The sequence below is a fragment of the Martes martes genome (assembly GCF_963455335.1).
Source record: "Martes martes genome assembly, chromosome: 1".
NCBI lineage: Eukaryota > Metazoa > Chordata > Mammalia > Carnivora > Mustelidae > Martes > Martes martes.
The window spans coordinates 198,187,920-198,204,634 of NC_137888.1; the positions used below are offsets into that span (position 1 = coordinate 198,187,920).

Here is a 16,715-nt window from a genome sequence, read left to right on the forward strand (position 1 = left end):
CTCCTTCCAAGATTTATTTATTTATTTTAGAGAAAGTGGGTGGGGGTGGGGAGGGGCAGAGGGAGAGAGAGAGAATCTCCAGCTGAGTGTGGAGCCCAACATGGGGCTCGATCTCACCACTCTGAGATCATGACCTGAGGCGAAATCAAGAGTTGGACACTTAACTGACTGAGCCCCCCAGGTGTCCCTAAATATCCTGTTTCTTATAGTACTTTAGTCCAATAATTTTAGAATTCATCAGGGGTCCTTGCCTGTAACAGTTACTACTGTGTTGTGTGCCTAATGGTGACTTCTGTTTCCATCATTCCTTCTGTATCTTTAATTAAAAGGAATTACAGGGGCCCCTGGGTGGCTCAGTGGGTTAAAGCCTCTGCCTTCGGCTCAGGTCATGATCCCAGGGTCCTGGGATCCAGCCCCGCATCAGGCTCTCTGCTCAGCAGGGAGCCTGCTTCCTCCTATCTCTCTGCCTGCCTCTCCGCCTACTTGTGATCTCTCTCTCTCTCTCTGTCAAATAAATAAATAAATAAATCTTAAAAAGAAAAAATAAAAAAATAAAAGGAATTACAATTCCATAAGGAAGAATTGTCCCTCCTCACCCATTTATCTATCAGTATGTGCTTACGGATGTTTTACTTCTTATATTCTAGATGTGGCCACTGGGCCTCCTTTACCTTGGCTCTTGTGCACTTGGGACATATACCCCATCATTTTTTACTACTTCTTTGCGTTCAGTTACCACATGGTGCTCCAGGCCCATCTTTTATTTTTTCTGCCCTGATTGAGGAACCAACCATTTCTCCAGGGAGCTTTGCTTCCTTTTATTGTAGAAATGGTATTTAGAAAAACCAAGATCTTGACACTAGATGGACTGATTGTTACTGGAGTATCATTGTTTTTAGGCCCTTTTAGCAGACAGGTCTAGAAAATTTATACAGGTCTGTATAACTACTAACCCACACATACACATGTATCTCTTTATTGCCAGGACCACAGGTATTTTTAAAACTCAATCAAGCTAAGGAAAAATGCCAGTGATATTCTGTGTTTTGGCAAAAAGTTTGGAGAGGGATTTTTTATTAGTATGACCAGCTGCAGTCATCAGGTGGTGCAGTATATGGTACTAAACGTGAGGTTCTAGGCTTCTGTTTCCTTATGCAAAACATTCCCTCATTCATTAATCTTGTATTTATTAAGCATCTACTAGATGCCAGGCCCTAGGCTCATTAGTGTAAAAGACAAAATACCATACCTACAGGGAGCTTACATGCTAATGTGAGAAAGAGTAAATAAACATATAGATAAAACAATTTCTAGATTTTGATAAGTGCTGTGAAGAAACTAAGTATGGTTCTATAATTAGAAATAATAAGGCTTCCAGAACAGAACACTTGAGATAGGATGATCAGGGAAGAATTGTCCGGGAAGACTTGAAGGACTCAAGTGTGAGGAGCAGCTGTGGGCAAAGGGCAATGGAAAGAAACATTCTGAGCATAAGCAAAAGTTTTGAGGTTGGAAAAAAAAAAAAAAAAAACAAACTTGGGTGTTTTAAGAACTAGTTCCACTCTTTGTTAAGAGTTAAGAAACACCCAGTTAAAAAATTGTCAAAGGACTTGAATAAACATTTCTCCAGAGAAGATATGCAAATGTCGAATAGGCACGTGAAACAAATATTAGTCATTAGGGAAATGCAAATCAAAACCACAGTCAGATACCATTCGTACCCACTGGAATGGCTATAACAAAAAAAAAGGAAAGTACATGTTGGCAAGGATGTGGAGAAATAAGAACACTGCCAGTAAGAATGTCAAATGGTGCAGCCACTACAGAAAACAGGTTGGTGGTTCCTCAGAAAGTTGAACAGCGGGGCTCCTGGATGGGTCAGTCAGTTAAGGGTTTGCCTTCCACTCAGGTCATGATCTCAGAGTCCTGTGATCAAGCCCTGCCTCAAGCTCTGTACTCAGTGGGGAGCCTGCTTCCTCCCTCTCCCTCTGCCTGCCTGCCTCTCTCTCCCCTTCTCTCTCTGCCAAATAAATAAATAAATAAGTAATCTTAAAAAAAAATTAAACAGGATTACCATATGATCCAGCAGTTGCACTCCTAGCTGTGTACCCAAAAGAATATAAACAGGATCTTTAAAACAAAAACAAAAAAACTTTCTCTCTCTCTCTCTCTCAAAATAAATAAATAAAATCTTAAAAAAAAAAAGAATTGAAAACAGGGACTCAAACAGATGCTTATAAGCTAATATTCACAGAAGCATTATTCACAATAACCCAAAGTGGGAACAACCAAAGTGTCCACCACAGATGAATGGATGAACAAATGTGATATATATTCACAATGGAATAGTGTTCAGCCATAAAAAGAAATGAAGTTCTGATATAGGCTACAGCATGGGTGAATCTTGGACACATTATGCTAAGTGAAATAAGCCAGGCACAAGAGAACAAGAATGATATGATTCCATTTCTATGAAATGTCTACAGTAGGCCTATTTGTAGAAACAGAGTAAGTTAGAGGTTACTTGGGGTTCAGGTGAGGGAGAAAGGGGGAGTTATTATATAATAGGTACAGACTTTTTCTTTGAGGTGATGAGAAAGTTCTGGAAATAGATAATGAAAATCATATACAGGGGCTCCTGGGTGGCTCAGTGGGTTAAAGCCTCTGTCTTCAGCTCAGGTCATGATCCCAGGGTCCTGGGAATTGAGCCCCACACCGGGCTCTCTGCTCAGCAGGGAGCCTGCTTCCCCCCACCCCCTGCCTGCCTCTCTGCCTACTTGTGATCTCTGTCTGTCAAATAAATAAATAAAATCTTTAAAAAAAAAAAAAGCAAAGACCAAAGCTTGTTTTTTTGAGAACATCTCTAGCTAGACTGATCAGGAAGAAAATACATGAATGTCTAATATCAGAAATGATAGATAAGTTGTCACTAGATGTCTGTTAGATAAGTTGTCACTACTGATGTTTAAAGGTAAAAGAATACTATGAAAAACTTTATCCCAGTAACTTCTACAACATAGATGAAAGAGACAGTTTCTTGAATGATACAAACTATGAAAACTCTCAAGAAAAAATGGAGACTCTGAATAGCACTATCAAGTAAATTGAGGTTGCATTCTATCGAAGAAAACTCCAGGCCCACACAGCTTCGCTGATGAATTTTGCCAAATATTTAAGAAAGAAATACTTAGAGTAGTTCTACAGAAACTCTTCCAAAAAAATTAAAGAATATGTTAAATTAAAGAGAATATTCATTCTGCAAGGCCACTATAAGAAAATAAATGGACCTCATGAATCTAGATGTAAAAAAATTTGAATAAAATTTTATTTGATTGAGTCCAACAACATGTTAAAAGGACAATACATCATTACCAGGTAGGGTTTATCTGAGTAATACTGGGTAGGTTTAACCTTCAGAGGTTAAATGGGATTTCCATATTAATAATCTAAAAAAAGAAAAGCCATCTATGCATCTGTGTCTTAGCAGATTCAGAAAAGGCATTTGATAGTATCCGACATCCATTCTTTTTTTTTTTTTTTAAAGATTTTTTATTTATTTGAGAGAAAGAGCTGGGAGAGGGGCAAAGGGAGAGAGAGAAGCAGGCTCCCTATGGGGCTTGATCCCAGGAACCTGGGACCCCCATGAACATGACCTGAGCTAAAGGCAGACGCTTAACTGACTGAGCCACCTAGCCTTCCCCCCAACATCCGTTCTTGCAAACTAGGAATAGAAGGATAATTCTTCAACCTGACTGACAGCATCTATGAAAAACCTCCAGTCAGCATCATAATGATGAAACCATTGCTTTGCCCTCTAAGATCAAGAATGGGACAAGGATATTGATGCTTTCCACTGGAGGTTCTGGTCAGTGTGGTTAGGCCAGATAGTGAAATAATAAAATGCATTCCAGTTGGAAAGGAAGAAGTAGAAGTGTCTTTATTTACAGACTATATAGAATCTTGTCTTTAGTCAGTCAGGTGTTGGAGCAGAATAAAGTCCTGCAAAGGACTCAGAATTGACCTGACCACCCTTTCTTAGAAAGTTACTTAAAGATGTTTTCCACTCAAGTAAGGAGTAAACGAGGAGTGGGGAGAAGTAGAGGACCATAGAAGAATAAAAGGAACGACCCTCACACTGGTCAGCACGACAGCTGTGTGGGAGGCCTAGAGGACCCTCTAGGTCAGAGCATAAGGAGCAGCCCAGGAGACCGAGAAGCTTGCAGACCAGAGGGCATTCAGGCTGGAACAGTTGAGGTTCTAGTGAATGAAGACAGAGGAGGTTACAGAGGTGAACACCTGCAGGAGAGGCAGCCAGGGTGCAAGGGTGAGGCCCACTGAAGCGCAGCATACGTTGGGCAGTGTAGTAAGAATGTAAGAAAAAAGAATCAATTTAATGTTTCAGGAATTTTTTCTAAAAGGGCTCAGGGAGTGAGGCAGTGCCTACCTGGAGAAGAAAATGGGCCAAAGAGAAGGGTATTCTTGGTCTGGCATGTTGACTTATTTATAAATGCTTTTCACTTATGCTGCGATCATAGAGCCAACTCTGTACGCAGAGTGTGAAAGGAGAAATGTAGCTGACAGAAGCTTGGGTGTGGAAGTTAGATGATGGGCAGCCTGGACTTTTATCTTTTTTTTTTTTTTTTAAGATTTTATTTATGGGGGCGCCAGGGTGGCTCAGTGGGTTAAAGCCTCTGCCTTCAGCTCAGGTCATGATCTCAGGGTCCTGGGATCAAGCCCCGCATCGGGCTCTCTGCTCAGCAGGGAGCCTGCTTCCCCCCACCCCCTCTGCCTGCCTCTCTGCTTACTTGTGATCTCTCTCTGTCAAATAAATAAAATCTTAAAAAAAAAAAGATTTTATTTATGTGAGAAAGAGCACAAGCTGGGTGGAGGGGCAGTGGAAGAGGGACAAGCAGACTCCCTGTTGAGCAGGGAACCCAACGTGAGAGGCGGGATCCCAGGAAACCCAGATCATGACCTGAGCTGAGGTCAGATGTTTAACCGACAACTAAGCCACCCAGGTACCCCTGGGCTCCTTTCTTGATTTTTCTTTCTTTTCTCTTCTCTTCTCTTCTTTTCTTTTCTCTCTTTCCTTTCTCTCTCTCTCTCTCTCTCTCTCTCTTTTTTTTAACTCCTTGGACTAGGTTTGTAGGTATTGTGTTTTAACTCTTTTGGTAATGATACAGAAGAAACTATGAACAGCCTGTTTGATAAAAAATGGACACAGTAAACTCTCTTGCCTGAGTACAGCAGGGAGAACAGAAAGGTGTCTCAATTTAGGAGTGCCGGTGGTTTAGTGAGACAGAAGTTCTGTCTGGTGAGGTTAGAAGAGCCTGATGCTCAGTGTGGGCAGAAGACTTCTTTTGGGGACTGTTTTGCAGGGAGAAGTCTTAAGTCTCTTTAGGTGGCACACAGGGCTGAAGGAAACAGATCAAGTCACCGACATAGGAAATGGCGGGATCACAGAGTAGTTAAATAAGGAGAAGGTTAAGTCCTGTTAGATGTGGGTGTCTCCAGTGCACACAGTTCTGAGTGGTACAGAAGTCAGTCACTGGAAGTGCCGGGGCTAGAGAAGAGCGCGGGAAAGACATACATATCTATCCACGATCAAAGGCTAAGTAGCAGCCTCTGAGTTGGGGCGAGTGGTCAGCTGTGTTCTGGAAAGGTGTGTATTAGTCATTGTTCCTACCTTGATCTTCAGTTGGTTCAGGGCAGGTGATGTGCTGTGCGACAGCAAGTACCAGGCAGTCTGTGCTGCATATAGACCCAGACTGTGTAGACATTTGTTGACTAGCTGCCTTTTTTTCAACAGGCGTGGTGTCTGTCTGTTTTGAGGGAGACAGTGATGGTTACATCAACTTGGTGGCGTACCCTTATGTGGAAAGTGAGACTGTGGAGCAGGATGACACACCAGAGCGGGAGCAACCTCGGCGCAAACACTCCCGCCGGAGCCTGCACCGGTCAGGCAGTGGCAGTGACCACAAGGAGGAGAAAGCCAGCCTGTCCCTTGAAACCTCCGAGAGGTAAGAGGGTGGTGAGCAGTGCCAAAGGCGCACACGTGGTCCTAGCAGCACAAATGCCCGAGGCCTCTCTAGAGCCCCAATACACCCCAGGGAAGTAGGGCTCAAGGTTGGGGGAAGATGGCTGGTGTTCTTTGGCTACCCACCTGGGCGTGTCACATCACCCCAGTGAAGCTGCCTTCTGAGGATGGATGGAGCTGGGCAAGAGAGAGTGAAGGTCTCTCAGCCCTTTGGAAGCGAGGACTTCCCGCCATTCGTGCTCTGTGTCCTCCAGCTTTGTCATTGTCTCACACGTGAGATTGAAATGCCGTGGTCCACGGTGAGGTTGCAGCTACTTTCTGACCTGTAGGATTGCCCAAGTGCAGTGAGAGGGTGTCCGGACTAGTGTTTTTTAAGTGTTCTGGAAGAGGTTCTTTGACCTCTCTGAGACACTGAGGTCAGCTCTTAACCCTTTCCCTGCACCTAAAATTTAGTTTATTGCATTGGAAATTATTTTCCTTGTAGGTTAGGAAAACAGTCTACAAATAATTATGTTTCTGAATATTTTATGCAAAAAATGTGAACTCCCCTAGGATGGCTGTCATCAGAAGGACAGGCAATAAAAGTGTTGATGAAGAAGATGTGGAGAGATTAGAACCCTCTTAAATGGCTGATGGGAATGTAAACTAGTGCCGCCACCCTGGGAAACAGGTATTTGGCAGCTCCTTAGAAAGTTACACCCATCCATTCCACTCCTGGGAATAGCAGCCTGTACCAAGAGAATTGAAAAAATACATTCAGACACGGAACTTGTGAAGAGATGTTCATAGTAATGTTAGTCCTAACAGCCAAACAAAGTAATCCCAGTGTCCATCAGCTGACGAATGGATGAATAAAGGCTGACTGTTATTCAGTCATAAACAGGAATGGTGCACTCATATGGGCCACTGTGGGGATGAACCTTGAAAACCTGTGCTAAGTGAAAGAAGTTAATCACAAAAAAACACATATTATGGGATTCCAGTTATAGAAAGTGTTTAGAATAGGCAAATGCACGAGACAGAAAGCAGGTTAGTGGGTGCCAGAGACTGAGGGGGAGAGGAGGATAGGAAGTGACTGCTAATGGTGATTGTTTTGGGGGTGATGTAATGTCCTAAAAATTAGATAGTGGTGATATTTTATAACCTTGTAAAAATCTATTTTTTAAAAACCCACTGAATTATTAAAAGACAAATTAAACTAAAAATGATGTGAGCTTTCTGGAACAAAGTAAAATCAAAATAGTATGATTAAATTACTTTATATTTAATTTTGGGGCCCCTAGCTGGTTAGTTGGTGGAGTATGTGACTCTTGATCTCGCAATCGTGAGTTCAAGCCCCATGTTGGGTATAGAAATTACTTAAAAAAAATTTTTTAAAGTATATTATTTCACTCAAAAATAAGATTCAGTGATTAAGATCTGTGACTCAACTTTAGAAGTTGGTTTTGGGACTTTTCTTAGCTGTAGAAGCACATAGTTTAACTCTGACATCACGTCAGTTCAGCAGCACATGCTGTGCACCCTGGCTCCTGAAGCTGTGAGCCTGGGGGCTTCCAGCTCTCCCCGCTTCCATCGCTGGAAGAGGACATACTCACATGGAGGAGCACAGAACCCCACGAGACTCCGGCTGAGTGTGTGACGTGTCATCTCCCGTGTCCTCAGTCAGGGGCCCTCTGTAGCCTGCTCTGCATCTCTGATGCAAGGAGAGGCCTTCACACCCATTTCTTAGTGAGGAGGGTCTCCAAGTGTGAAGTATTCTTGTGGAAAATAGACTCCAGTCTGCAGAAGCACTTCTTCAGGGCTTCCTTGTCATTCCCCAAAGGGCTTCCTCTTCACTGATGATTGTGGGACCCAAGCTTAGTGACAAGGAATGTTCCCCAAGTCCTCAAGCCCAGAGCTGGCATTGATGCCTTTCCCTCAGCAGCTCTCTAGAGTGGGCTTTCTTTTGTTCTCCAAAGATACAGAATTTGCTTCATGAATCATCTGGTGAAAAGCCAGTGTACATAGAATAACATCAAAGTCGACCTGTGTCTGAGTTCAGTTCGGAGGGGCTCTAAGTTACCTCCAAGAGTGGGGCTTGCTTCTTCACCAGAGCCAGAGCTGCAGCACCAAGGCTGAGGCCAAGAGGCGGGGGAGAACTTATTTGGGTTTCCTTGGCGGATGAGTAAACCTTGTTGTTTCTTTTTCTTTTTTCTTTTTCCTTTTTCCCCTCTCTCCCTCTGTTTCTTTCCTCCTTCCTTCCTTCCTTCCTTCTTCCCTTTCTTTTTCTCTAAAATTTTATTTGTCAGAGAGAGAGAGAGAGAGCGCACAAGCAGCGGGAGTGGCAGGCGGAGGAAGAAGCAGACTTCCCGCTGAGCAGGGAGCCTGATGGGGGACTTGATCCCAGGACCCCGGTATCATGACCTGAGCCAAAAACAGACTGAGCCACCCAGGCATCTCCACCTTGTTGTTTCTTAAAAGGGGATCACAAAAAAGGCATTCATGAATAGCCTCAGCTGTGCCCTCCCCAGGAGGACATGAGTGTTTGGTCATGCTGAGAGGCATCGGTGGCTCCTCTACTTCTGGTTAGAGGGAATGGGAATGTCTGCCTGTGTCTCTCAGCCACTTCACCCAGCCCACCCAGCCACCCTGTGGGGGAGCGTCTGCATTTCCAGTACACACTGGGCCTGGTGGTTAGCGCAGCCCTGCGTAACTTAGGGCATTGGCAGTGGCAGGAGAGGACGGTGGCATCTGATACCGCTGCCATGCTCCACCGCTGCTCTGAGCTGTGGAGTTGCTCTGCTGTTTCCTGGGTCTGCGGCCACTCTGGCATGCAGACATTGTCAGTATATGCTTTTTTTAGATCTTATTAAAAATTTGCTTGTAGGAGTACCTGGGTGGCTCAGTCATCAAGCCTCTGCCTTCAGTTCAGGTCATGATCCCAGGGTCCTGGGATCGAGCCCCACATCGGGCTCTCTGCCCTCTCCAGCTTCCCTTCTTGTGTTCCCTCTCTTGCTGTATCTCTCCCTATCAGATAGATAAATCTTTTAAAAAAAAATTTGGTTGTAGACATGGACACAAACAGAATGGCTCCTCTTGTTCTTGACAGTGGCATCCCAGGCTCCACCCTGTATTTATTAAGTATAAAACTCTACATTCATCAATTTTTGTATTTTTTAAAATTGTAAAGTACACCTATCATTTTATCATTTCACCTTTCATTCAGTTGTGTTAAATACATGCACGCTCTTGTGCAGCCTTCATACTGTCCATTTCCAGAGTTCCTTTTCATCTCCAGCAGCAGCTCCATACCTGTTCGATAGCTCACCACTCCCCTTCCCTGCAGTCCCTGGCAACCGCTGTTCTCTTTTCTGTTTCTGTGAATGTGCAGTTACCTTAGACGAGTGGATTCCTACAGTACTCCTTTTGTGTCTGGTTTATTTCACTTTGCAAGATGGTTTTAGGGTCCATCCAGGTTGCCTGTGTCAGAATTCCCTTCCTTTTTATCGCCAAATGTTCCTCCGCGGTGTGGGTCTGGCACGCCTGGCTCTTCCATTCATGCTCTGATGGGCACTTGGGTTGTTTCCATCTCGTTTATTGTAGTGCTGCTGTGAACAGAGCATTAAGTTTCTGTTTGAACTCCTGTTTTCAGTTCTTTTAGGTACATACCTAGGAGTGGAATTGCTGGATCGTATGATAATTCTACATTTGGTGTTTTGAGGAACCACCAGACTTTTTCACAGCGGCTGCACCATTTTGCAGTCCCTCCAGTAGCATGTGGAGGTTCCAGTCTCTCCACATCCTCTACAACACTTGTTCCAGTTGATTTTTCAAATAGACTTCCTGATGGACCTGGAGTGGTATCCTCATCACATAACTTGATGCCAAGAGTTATTTTTGAGACCGTTTTCAGAGACACACGTATAAATATACTCATGACTCCCTTTCAGTGCGTTCATGCATCCGGGACCCCTGTGCCACCCTTCAGCAGGGGCCATGGGTGGCGGATTAGACCTGATCTAGGCCTCCTTCACCCTGTGCACTGAGACCCCAGAGGATGACTTGTCTGAACCCCTCAACAGTGTGTCCTGTTCTTCCTTCTTAGCTCCCAGGAGGCAAAGAGTCCGAAGGTGGAGCTCCACAGCCACTCAGACGTCCCTTTCCAGATGCTGGATGGCAACAGCGGTCTGAGTTCTGAGAAGATCAGCCACAATCCCTGGAGCCTGCGCTGTCACAAGCAGCAGCTGAGCCGCATGCGCTCCGAGTCCAAGGACCGAAAGCTCTACAGTATCCTTGTTATTAAGGCTTCAACAGTGCCCCCTTCTGGGACCATGGGTTGGTCCTATGTCAGGACACCTTCTAGCACCAGGCCCGTGGCCCTCTCTGCCCGGGAGCACCTCTTGCTCTCATCATCCTTTTTCATAGGCCCTTTGTCCTTCTTTGTTTTATTGACACGTTTTCTCCTGCCTTTCCGAACTGGTAAGCCTGAAGCTTAAACTTGGCAGTTCAGAAGAGTGCTGTCCAGCAGAACCTTCTGGGACAGTGAAGGTGTGTATATCTGTGTTTAGTATGGTAGCCACTGGCCACACCAAGTAACTGAAACCTGCTTGCTGTGACTGAGTTACAGAATTTTACATTTATTTAGATTTAAATGGCCAGATGTGCTCAGTGGTTACTGTATGTATCAGTGCATGTCTAGAATCAGGGATCTGCATGTGTGTGCGTGCATGTGCACACACACGTTTCTCCCTTCCTAAAAAGTAATTATGACAAAGTGGTAAGTGGGTTTTGTTTTTGTTTTTGTTTTTTGTCTAAGATAAATACCATACCTGAACAATATGTAATAGTCTTTAAGATGGTAAAAGTAAAGAAGTATTATAAAATGCGAATTCTGGTGATCGTTTATGGTGTTTGAAGCAGTAGACTGTGAAGAACTAATACTGAGAAACTGAGGGGAAATGTGCTGAGCCCTCTTTCTTTACTCAGTTTTCAGAACAATGTCTTGAGGAAGTGTTAACGAATCCCATTTATAGATGAGGAGATTGGAGCACAGGGGGATTAAGTGCTGTGCCCAGGCCCATGAGTGGCCAAAGTAGGATTCAAGAGCCCATGCTCTCCGGCACTGTGAGGTGTTCCTGTGCCCTTTTTAAGTTTTATTGCTACTTGTTTATAGGTTATAGCAGGTGATGAAATTAATTAAAGGCCAATTTAATGGTTTTCTGTAAGTTATTCTTTATAAAGGATTAGGCGATGTTAATATGTGCATCGTCAAGTGATGCCAAGTATCTTACCATCCAAGATCATGTGATTGCTTCTTGTCCCCCAGTATGGAAGTGAGGTCCAGGCTGTGGTCCCGATGACTTCTGACAGACATGACAAACCTGTACCTTTATCCAAGATGGTTGCAGACAGTAGATGTAAATGAGGACATGGGTATAAATGTCAGCCAACCAGGACCATAGTGGCATTTTAAGCGTTCTAGAAATACCAGGGACAAGTTTAAATATGTAGTCCACTGGTTTGAAGTTTAGTCAGAAAAAGGCAGGATAGAAATTTAAATCCACCTTTTTCTAAGATTCCCATTGAGGAATGATAATCCTGATTTCTCATGTTTGTAGTAGTGCTGCAAAGATGTCTTCCTTATTTCTTTTAGGCCTGGGTGGGGTATGACTTTTGTAGGGCCTCAGTTTACTGATGGTGCCAGGGATATATGCGAATCTGCCAGGTCTTCTTTAGTTTGTGTGTGCCTGCAGGACAGAATAAAATTGATGGCATCAGCAGATTTGGCATATATATATATATATACACACCACAGAATATTTTTCAGCCATAAATAGGAATGAAATTTTGTCACATGCTACACACAAATTGGATAAAACTTGAAAACATTTTTACTAAGTGAAACGGCCAGACACAAAAGGACAAATATGAAGCATCTAAAATAGTCGTATTCCTAGAGACAGAAAATAGAATGGTAGTTACTGGGGGTGGGGGTGTGAAAAGGAATGGGAGAGGTGGGTACAGTTTCTAGTTTTTGTTTGGGAAGATGAAAAAGTTCTGGAGATAGATGGTGATGGTGGTTGCACAGTTATGTGAATGTACTTGTTGCCACTGAACTGTACAGTTAAACATAGTGAAAATGGTAAATTTTATGTTATGTATATTTTGCTACAATAAAAAATTTTTGAAAAGAAGGAATAAGCCAGTGGTGTGACATCTACATTTGAGAGTTTGTGAGGTGAATACAGATCACATTAGAAGAGAATGCCCCCTTTAATAGAAAAATTTGGTCATGGTTTTCTGGCTGGGGCTGGTGGTGAGTGTGGCTGCTACTCTCCTTGACCATGGCCCAGAGTTCCTCTTGCTTGAGAACGTGGTTCACCACTTCAAGTACCCCTGTGTGCTGGACCTGAAGATGGGCACCCGGCAGCATGGGGATGATGCGTCCGCGGAGAAGGCGGCCCGGCAGATGAGGAAGTGCGAGCAGAGTACGTCAGCCTCACTGGGTGTCAGGGTCTGTGGCATGCAGGTGAGTTGCCCCTGGTGAGAGCGTCGCTGCCGCCGCCTGTGGGGCTTGGGTGGCCCGTGTACCTGCCTGCTCCCCCTGCCAGGTGTCCTCCTGGCCCACAGTGGTCCAGAATCTCCTCTGAGAGGGTGAGTCCCAGGAGCCTCCACAGGGTTCCCTGACCCCTCTTGGCCTTGCCCTTTGACCTTGGTCTGGGCTCCAGATCCAGAGCCTCTGTGAGAGCCTGTTGCCTTGACATTGGGATGAGTCAGACTGGTCAGTACTTTCCAGACTGTGCCTGCCCAGGGCACTTGAAGGTCATCAGACCTTCAGACTCCTGGTGCTCACCCGCTCTGTCTCCTGGGCTTTCAGGTGTACCAGCTGGATACAGGGCATTACCTCTGCAGGAACAAGTACTATGGCCGAGGGCTCTCCATTGAAGGCTTCCGCAACGCCCTCTATCAGTACCTGCACAACGGCCTGGACCTGAGGCGTGACCTTTTTGAGCCCATCCTGAGCAAACTGCGGGGCCTGAAAGCTGTGCTGGAGCGGCAGGCCTCCTACCGCTTCTACTCTAGCTCCCTGCTTGTCATCTATGATGGCAGGGAATGCCGGGCAGAGTCCTTCCTGGACCGCCGGGCAGAGATGCGTCTCAAGCACCTGGATACAGGGCTCTCTGAGGGGGCGCCGCCCTGTGGTCCCAGCACCAGCCCCAGTAGCACCAGCCCTGAGGCTGGCCCCTCCTCTCCACCCAAGGTGGATGTCCGCATGATCGACTTTGCACACAGCACGTTCAAGGGCTTCCGGGATGACCCCACCGTGCATGACGGGCCGGACCGAGGCTATGTGTTCGGCCTAGAGAACCTCATCAGCATCATGGAACAGATGCGGGACGAGAACCAGTAGGCCCAGCCCTGGGCCTCCAGAACCCCTTCCTCTCCACCCGCAGGCAGGGACCATTGCTCTGACTGAACTCGCCATGAGGACACACAGACTTGCTTTTAAAGGGTTATATTTCTCTTTGGTGTAAACTAAAAGAAATGTTTTTAGCTGTAGCCTGGAATCCATATATATAAAGTGAAGGAGGGCACAACACACATCCTCTCAGCCAGGCTCCTTTAGCTCTACGGCTCTGACTGCTGTGTCCAGCCTGACTTAGGAAGGAAAGGGTGCCCCTGGTGGATGGGCTCGGCAGCAGGGACAGGGTACCCTTGGACATTGGTTTCTTTTGCCTAGGTCTTTGGCGTCTTGTCTGTGGGGCCTTGCTGGTTTTAGGGTGAAGCCCTGGGCTGGTGCAGGGCCCCTCTGTGCTCACTCATCCCTTGTTCCTTACCAGTAGAGGACTGGGTGCCCATCTGTTGGGGGACTTTCTAGTCTGGTGGCATGGGCATCAGCCAGCTTTTTAACACATGCCCCCCGGGTAGCACAGGGCCAATTGCACATTGCTGGACCCATCCTCGGTTCTGACCTTAGCATGAGGAAGCTGGGCTGAAACCAGCTTATGGGAGAGGGCAGGCCCTGGGATCCCCAGGCACTCTTTGGCACTTGAACCTGCTCCTCTTCCTGCCTGCACACCCCAGCCAGCCTTTCTTATCGAGATCCCTTGCCTGAGGAGACCACTCCTTCTTGCCCCACTGAAGGGTACCTGCTCTGTTTGCCGAGGAGAATCAGTGTCCCAGCAGGCCTCAGGGCCTCCAGTGGCTCTGGCCTAGACAGTATTTGCAGTTCTTGTGCTGTGGGTGGGAGACTCCTTCCTCTAGCTTGGGCAGCTGTGCTGCCTCTGGATGGGCTGCCCTTCCCAGGGCTCAAGGGCTGTGGTCCGCTCAGGGTGTCACCTTTCCCCAGGCTAAGCTCAAGGCAGCAGCCCACGGTGAGGAGCTCCAGTCTTGTGAGGGGGAGCTTTAAGCTTGTGGGCTCATAGGGACATCGTTTGGACCTTGGGTTGCAGGTGTCCAGATTCTGCTAATGAGTTTGGTCTCATCAGTCCTGGGATCCATCAGTCTGTCCATTTGTCCCATCTGCCAGCCCTTGTCTCTTGGGATCTTTTTCCTGGGCTGTAGCCTTGTTCATTAGTAAGTACTGATTTCTGTCATGCCATTTCTGAGGTGAGCTTTTGCCCCTGTGCCTGTTGTCAAGGGGTGCTACCTTTTTACAAAGAACTGGTAGCAAGTGAATTGTAGGAGGTGTTTCCCGGATGGCCCAGCACCTTCTCTGTGGGCCTGGCATGTAGCCCTGCTCCACGCTGACAGTGGTACAGTGAAGGCCCAAGGGGTGACCTTTTTGGTGGTTTTAATTATTTTTGCTGCTGGCCCTAATGGCACAGAGATCTGCCACCTTGAACATGTGGCCAGGAGGTGACACTGTACTCATCTAGCCATTGCCAAGGTTAGTGCCCTCACCTCTGAGCCTAGGGCCACTGTCATTGTCACTTCGGGCATGTCTTTGTTTGGGCATTAAAGGTAAGCCTTCCAGCCTAAGAGGCCTTGGAACTGATGGACTACTTTCCGAGTCATTAGAGATGCAGCTTCACACATTTTAAATGGGCTCCTTGATGGATCCCATCTCTCTCTCGGCCCTCTGATCCTGGTGCCAGTGGTGGGCAGGTTCCCATTCCTTGGGGCTGGGAGGGACAGCTTGCCTGTTTCTGGTCAGTAACGACCATTTTTCCTGTACCATTCTGTGGCTTCAGCCATAGGGGTGGTGGCTCTTCATTAGCATAGACTGTCATTTCCTGGCAGGGCAGAGGCTAAGACAGAGTCAGGGGCCACTTGGGACCCCCTTTAGTTGAACCTCTCCAGCCTGGGGATGTGCTGTGCCTCCTGAGTTCCTATGTTTTGGGAGCAGATGCTGCCTTGTTCTGCTCTTCATAGTGAGAGAGACTATATCCACTATCCAGTGTTTTCCTGGCACTAAAAAGAGCAGAAGGGCCTGAGATTCGCTTCTGCTCCATCAGGGCAGGAACCCTTTTTTCAGCACTTTTGATATTTGGAGACCCAGCTCTGTTACCTGGTGGGTGGTGGGCGTGTGTGTGTGTGTGTGTGTGCGTGTGTGTGTGCGTGCGCGCGCGCGCGTGCGCACACACACACACACACACACACACACACACTGCCTCTGCTCTTTCTGCCTGCTCCTTGCCAGAGAGCCCTGTCTCTGCCAGGCTCTGCCTTCCCAAACCCCAACTTGGGACCAAAGTGCAACGCGGGATCACGGGTTGGGGCGCTCAAGTGACCCCTCTCTCTAGTGCTTCCCTGGGCCAAGTCGACACCAGCCCCCTGGGCTAGTGGGGGGTGGGACCGGCGGTGCTTAACGAGGAAGGGGACCAGTGTAGCAACTTGCCAGGGACCCCACCCCTCCCTCACACTGGGGCCTGTGCAGTGGGTGTAGGGGTTGACCCAGGGGCCAAAGGCCTGGGCTAGTTCTGTAGCCGCTGCTCACTCGCGCACATCTGGCCACGTGCACGCCCCCCTACATGCAGATTGCTTGGAACTTTAAAGCTGTTCAATTTGGTTCTGTTTTTGCCGATTAAAAAAAAGTTTTAATGAGGAAAAAAATGGAGCACCCTGGGAAAGACCTGGTTCCTTTACTTCTCGGGGAACTGTGAGGCCTCGCCTCTAGGAATCGCTCTCTACTCTACTTTCCTGGAAGCCTCCTAAACCTGCCCACGCCCCCCGAGGCCTGCGTCCCCTTCCACTCTCGGCTCCGGCCGCATCTGGGCCACCCGCGTCTCCTCGGGACCTTGCGTGCGGGGGAGGGGTGCTCGGGCCTTGGACCGGGTCGCCCCTTTCTGTGCACCTAGCGCTGCCCGCCCCGCTTGTGTCTAAGGTCGTGTTATGTCAAAATAAAGCCGCTAGAAACTGAAGTGTGTCCGCGTCTTTCCTGTCCTGCGGCTTCCAGGACACGGGCCCTGCCCCACCGCGGCTCCAGTCCCTCCGGGGCGGGGCCGGAAGCGGCCGTGCGGCGGCCGACCCCGGCACCCGTCGGGAAGGAAGCCTCGCCCTTGGCGCCAGTTCCGCCTTTGGATCCGCCAATGGTGAGCTGACCCGCGGGCCCGGGGCCCAGTCCCCATGGCAGCCGGGCGCGCCCGGCCTCTTATTGGTTACGTCTGTCGGAGCGCTGCGTTTCAGCGCTCCGACGTCGGCGTCCGTGCCACGTAAACGGCAGCCGATTGGCCGGCCCGGGCCTACGTCACCGCCC

The 16,715-nt window shown here is 47.4% G+C and overlaps 1 protein-coding gene across 2 annotated transcripts in view; it reads left to right on the forward strand.

The window, feature by feature from the left end:
• The window catches only part of IP6K1 (inositol hexakisphosphate kinase 1), a 60,585-nt gene extending 45,578 nt beyond the window's left edge, over positions 1-15,007 (forward strand). For both annotated transcript variants that reach the window (XM_080806969.1, XM_080806970.1), the window contains exons 3-6: positions 5,810-6,020; positions 10,122-10,303; positions 12,370-12,545; positions 12,894-15,007. In XM_080806969.1, the coding sequence (XP_080663095.1) occupies positions 5,810-6,020; positions 10,122-10,303; positions 12,370-12,545; positions 12,894-13,427 (1,103 nt within the window). In that variant the 3' untranslated portion in view covers positions 13,428-15,007. The remainder of the gene's footprint in view (positions 1-5,809; positions 6,021-10,121; positions 10,304-12,369; positions 12,546-12,893) is intronic.
• Positions 15,008-16,715: the final 1,708 nt, after the last annotated feature.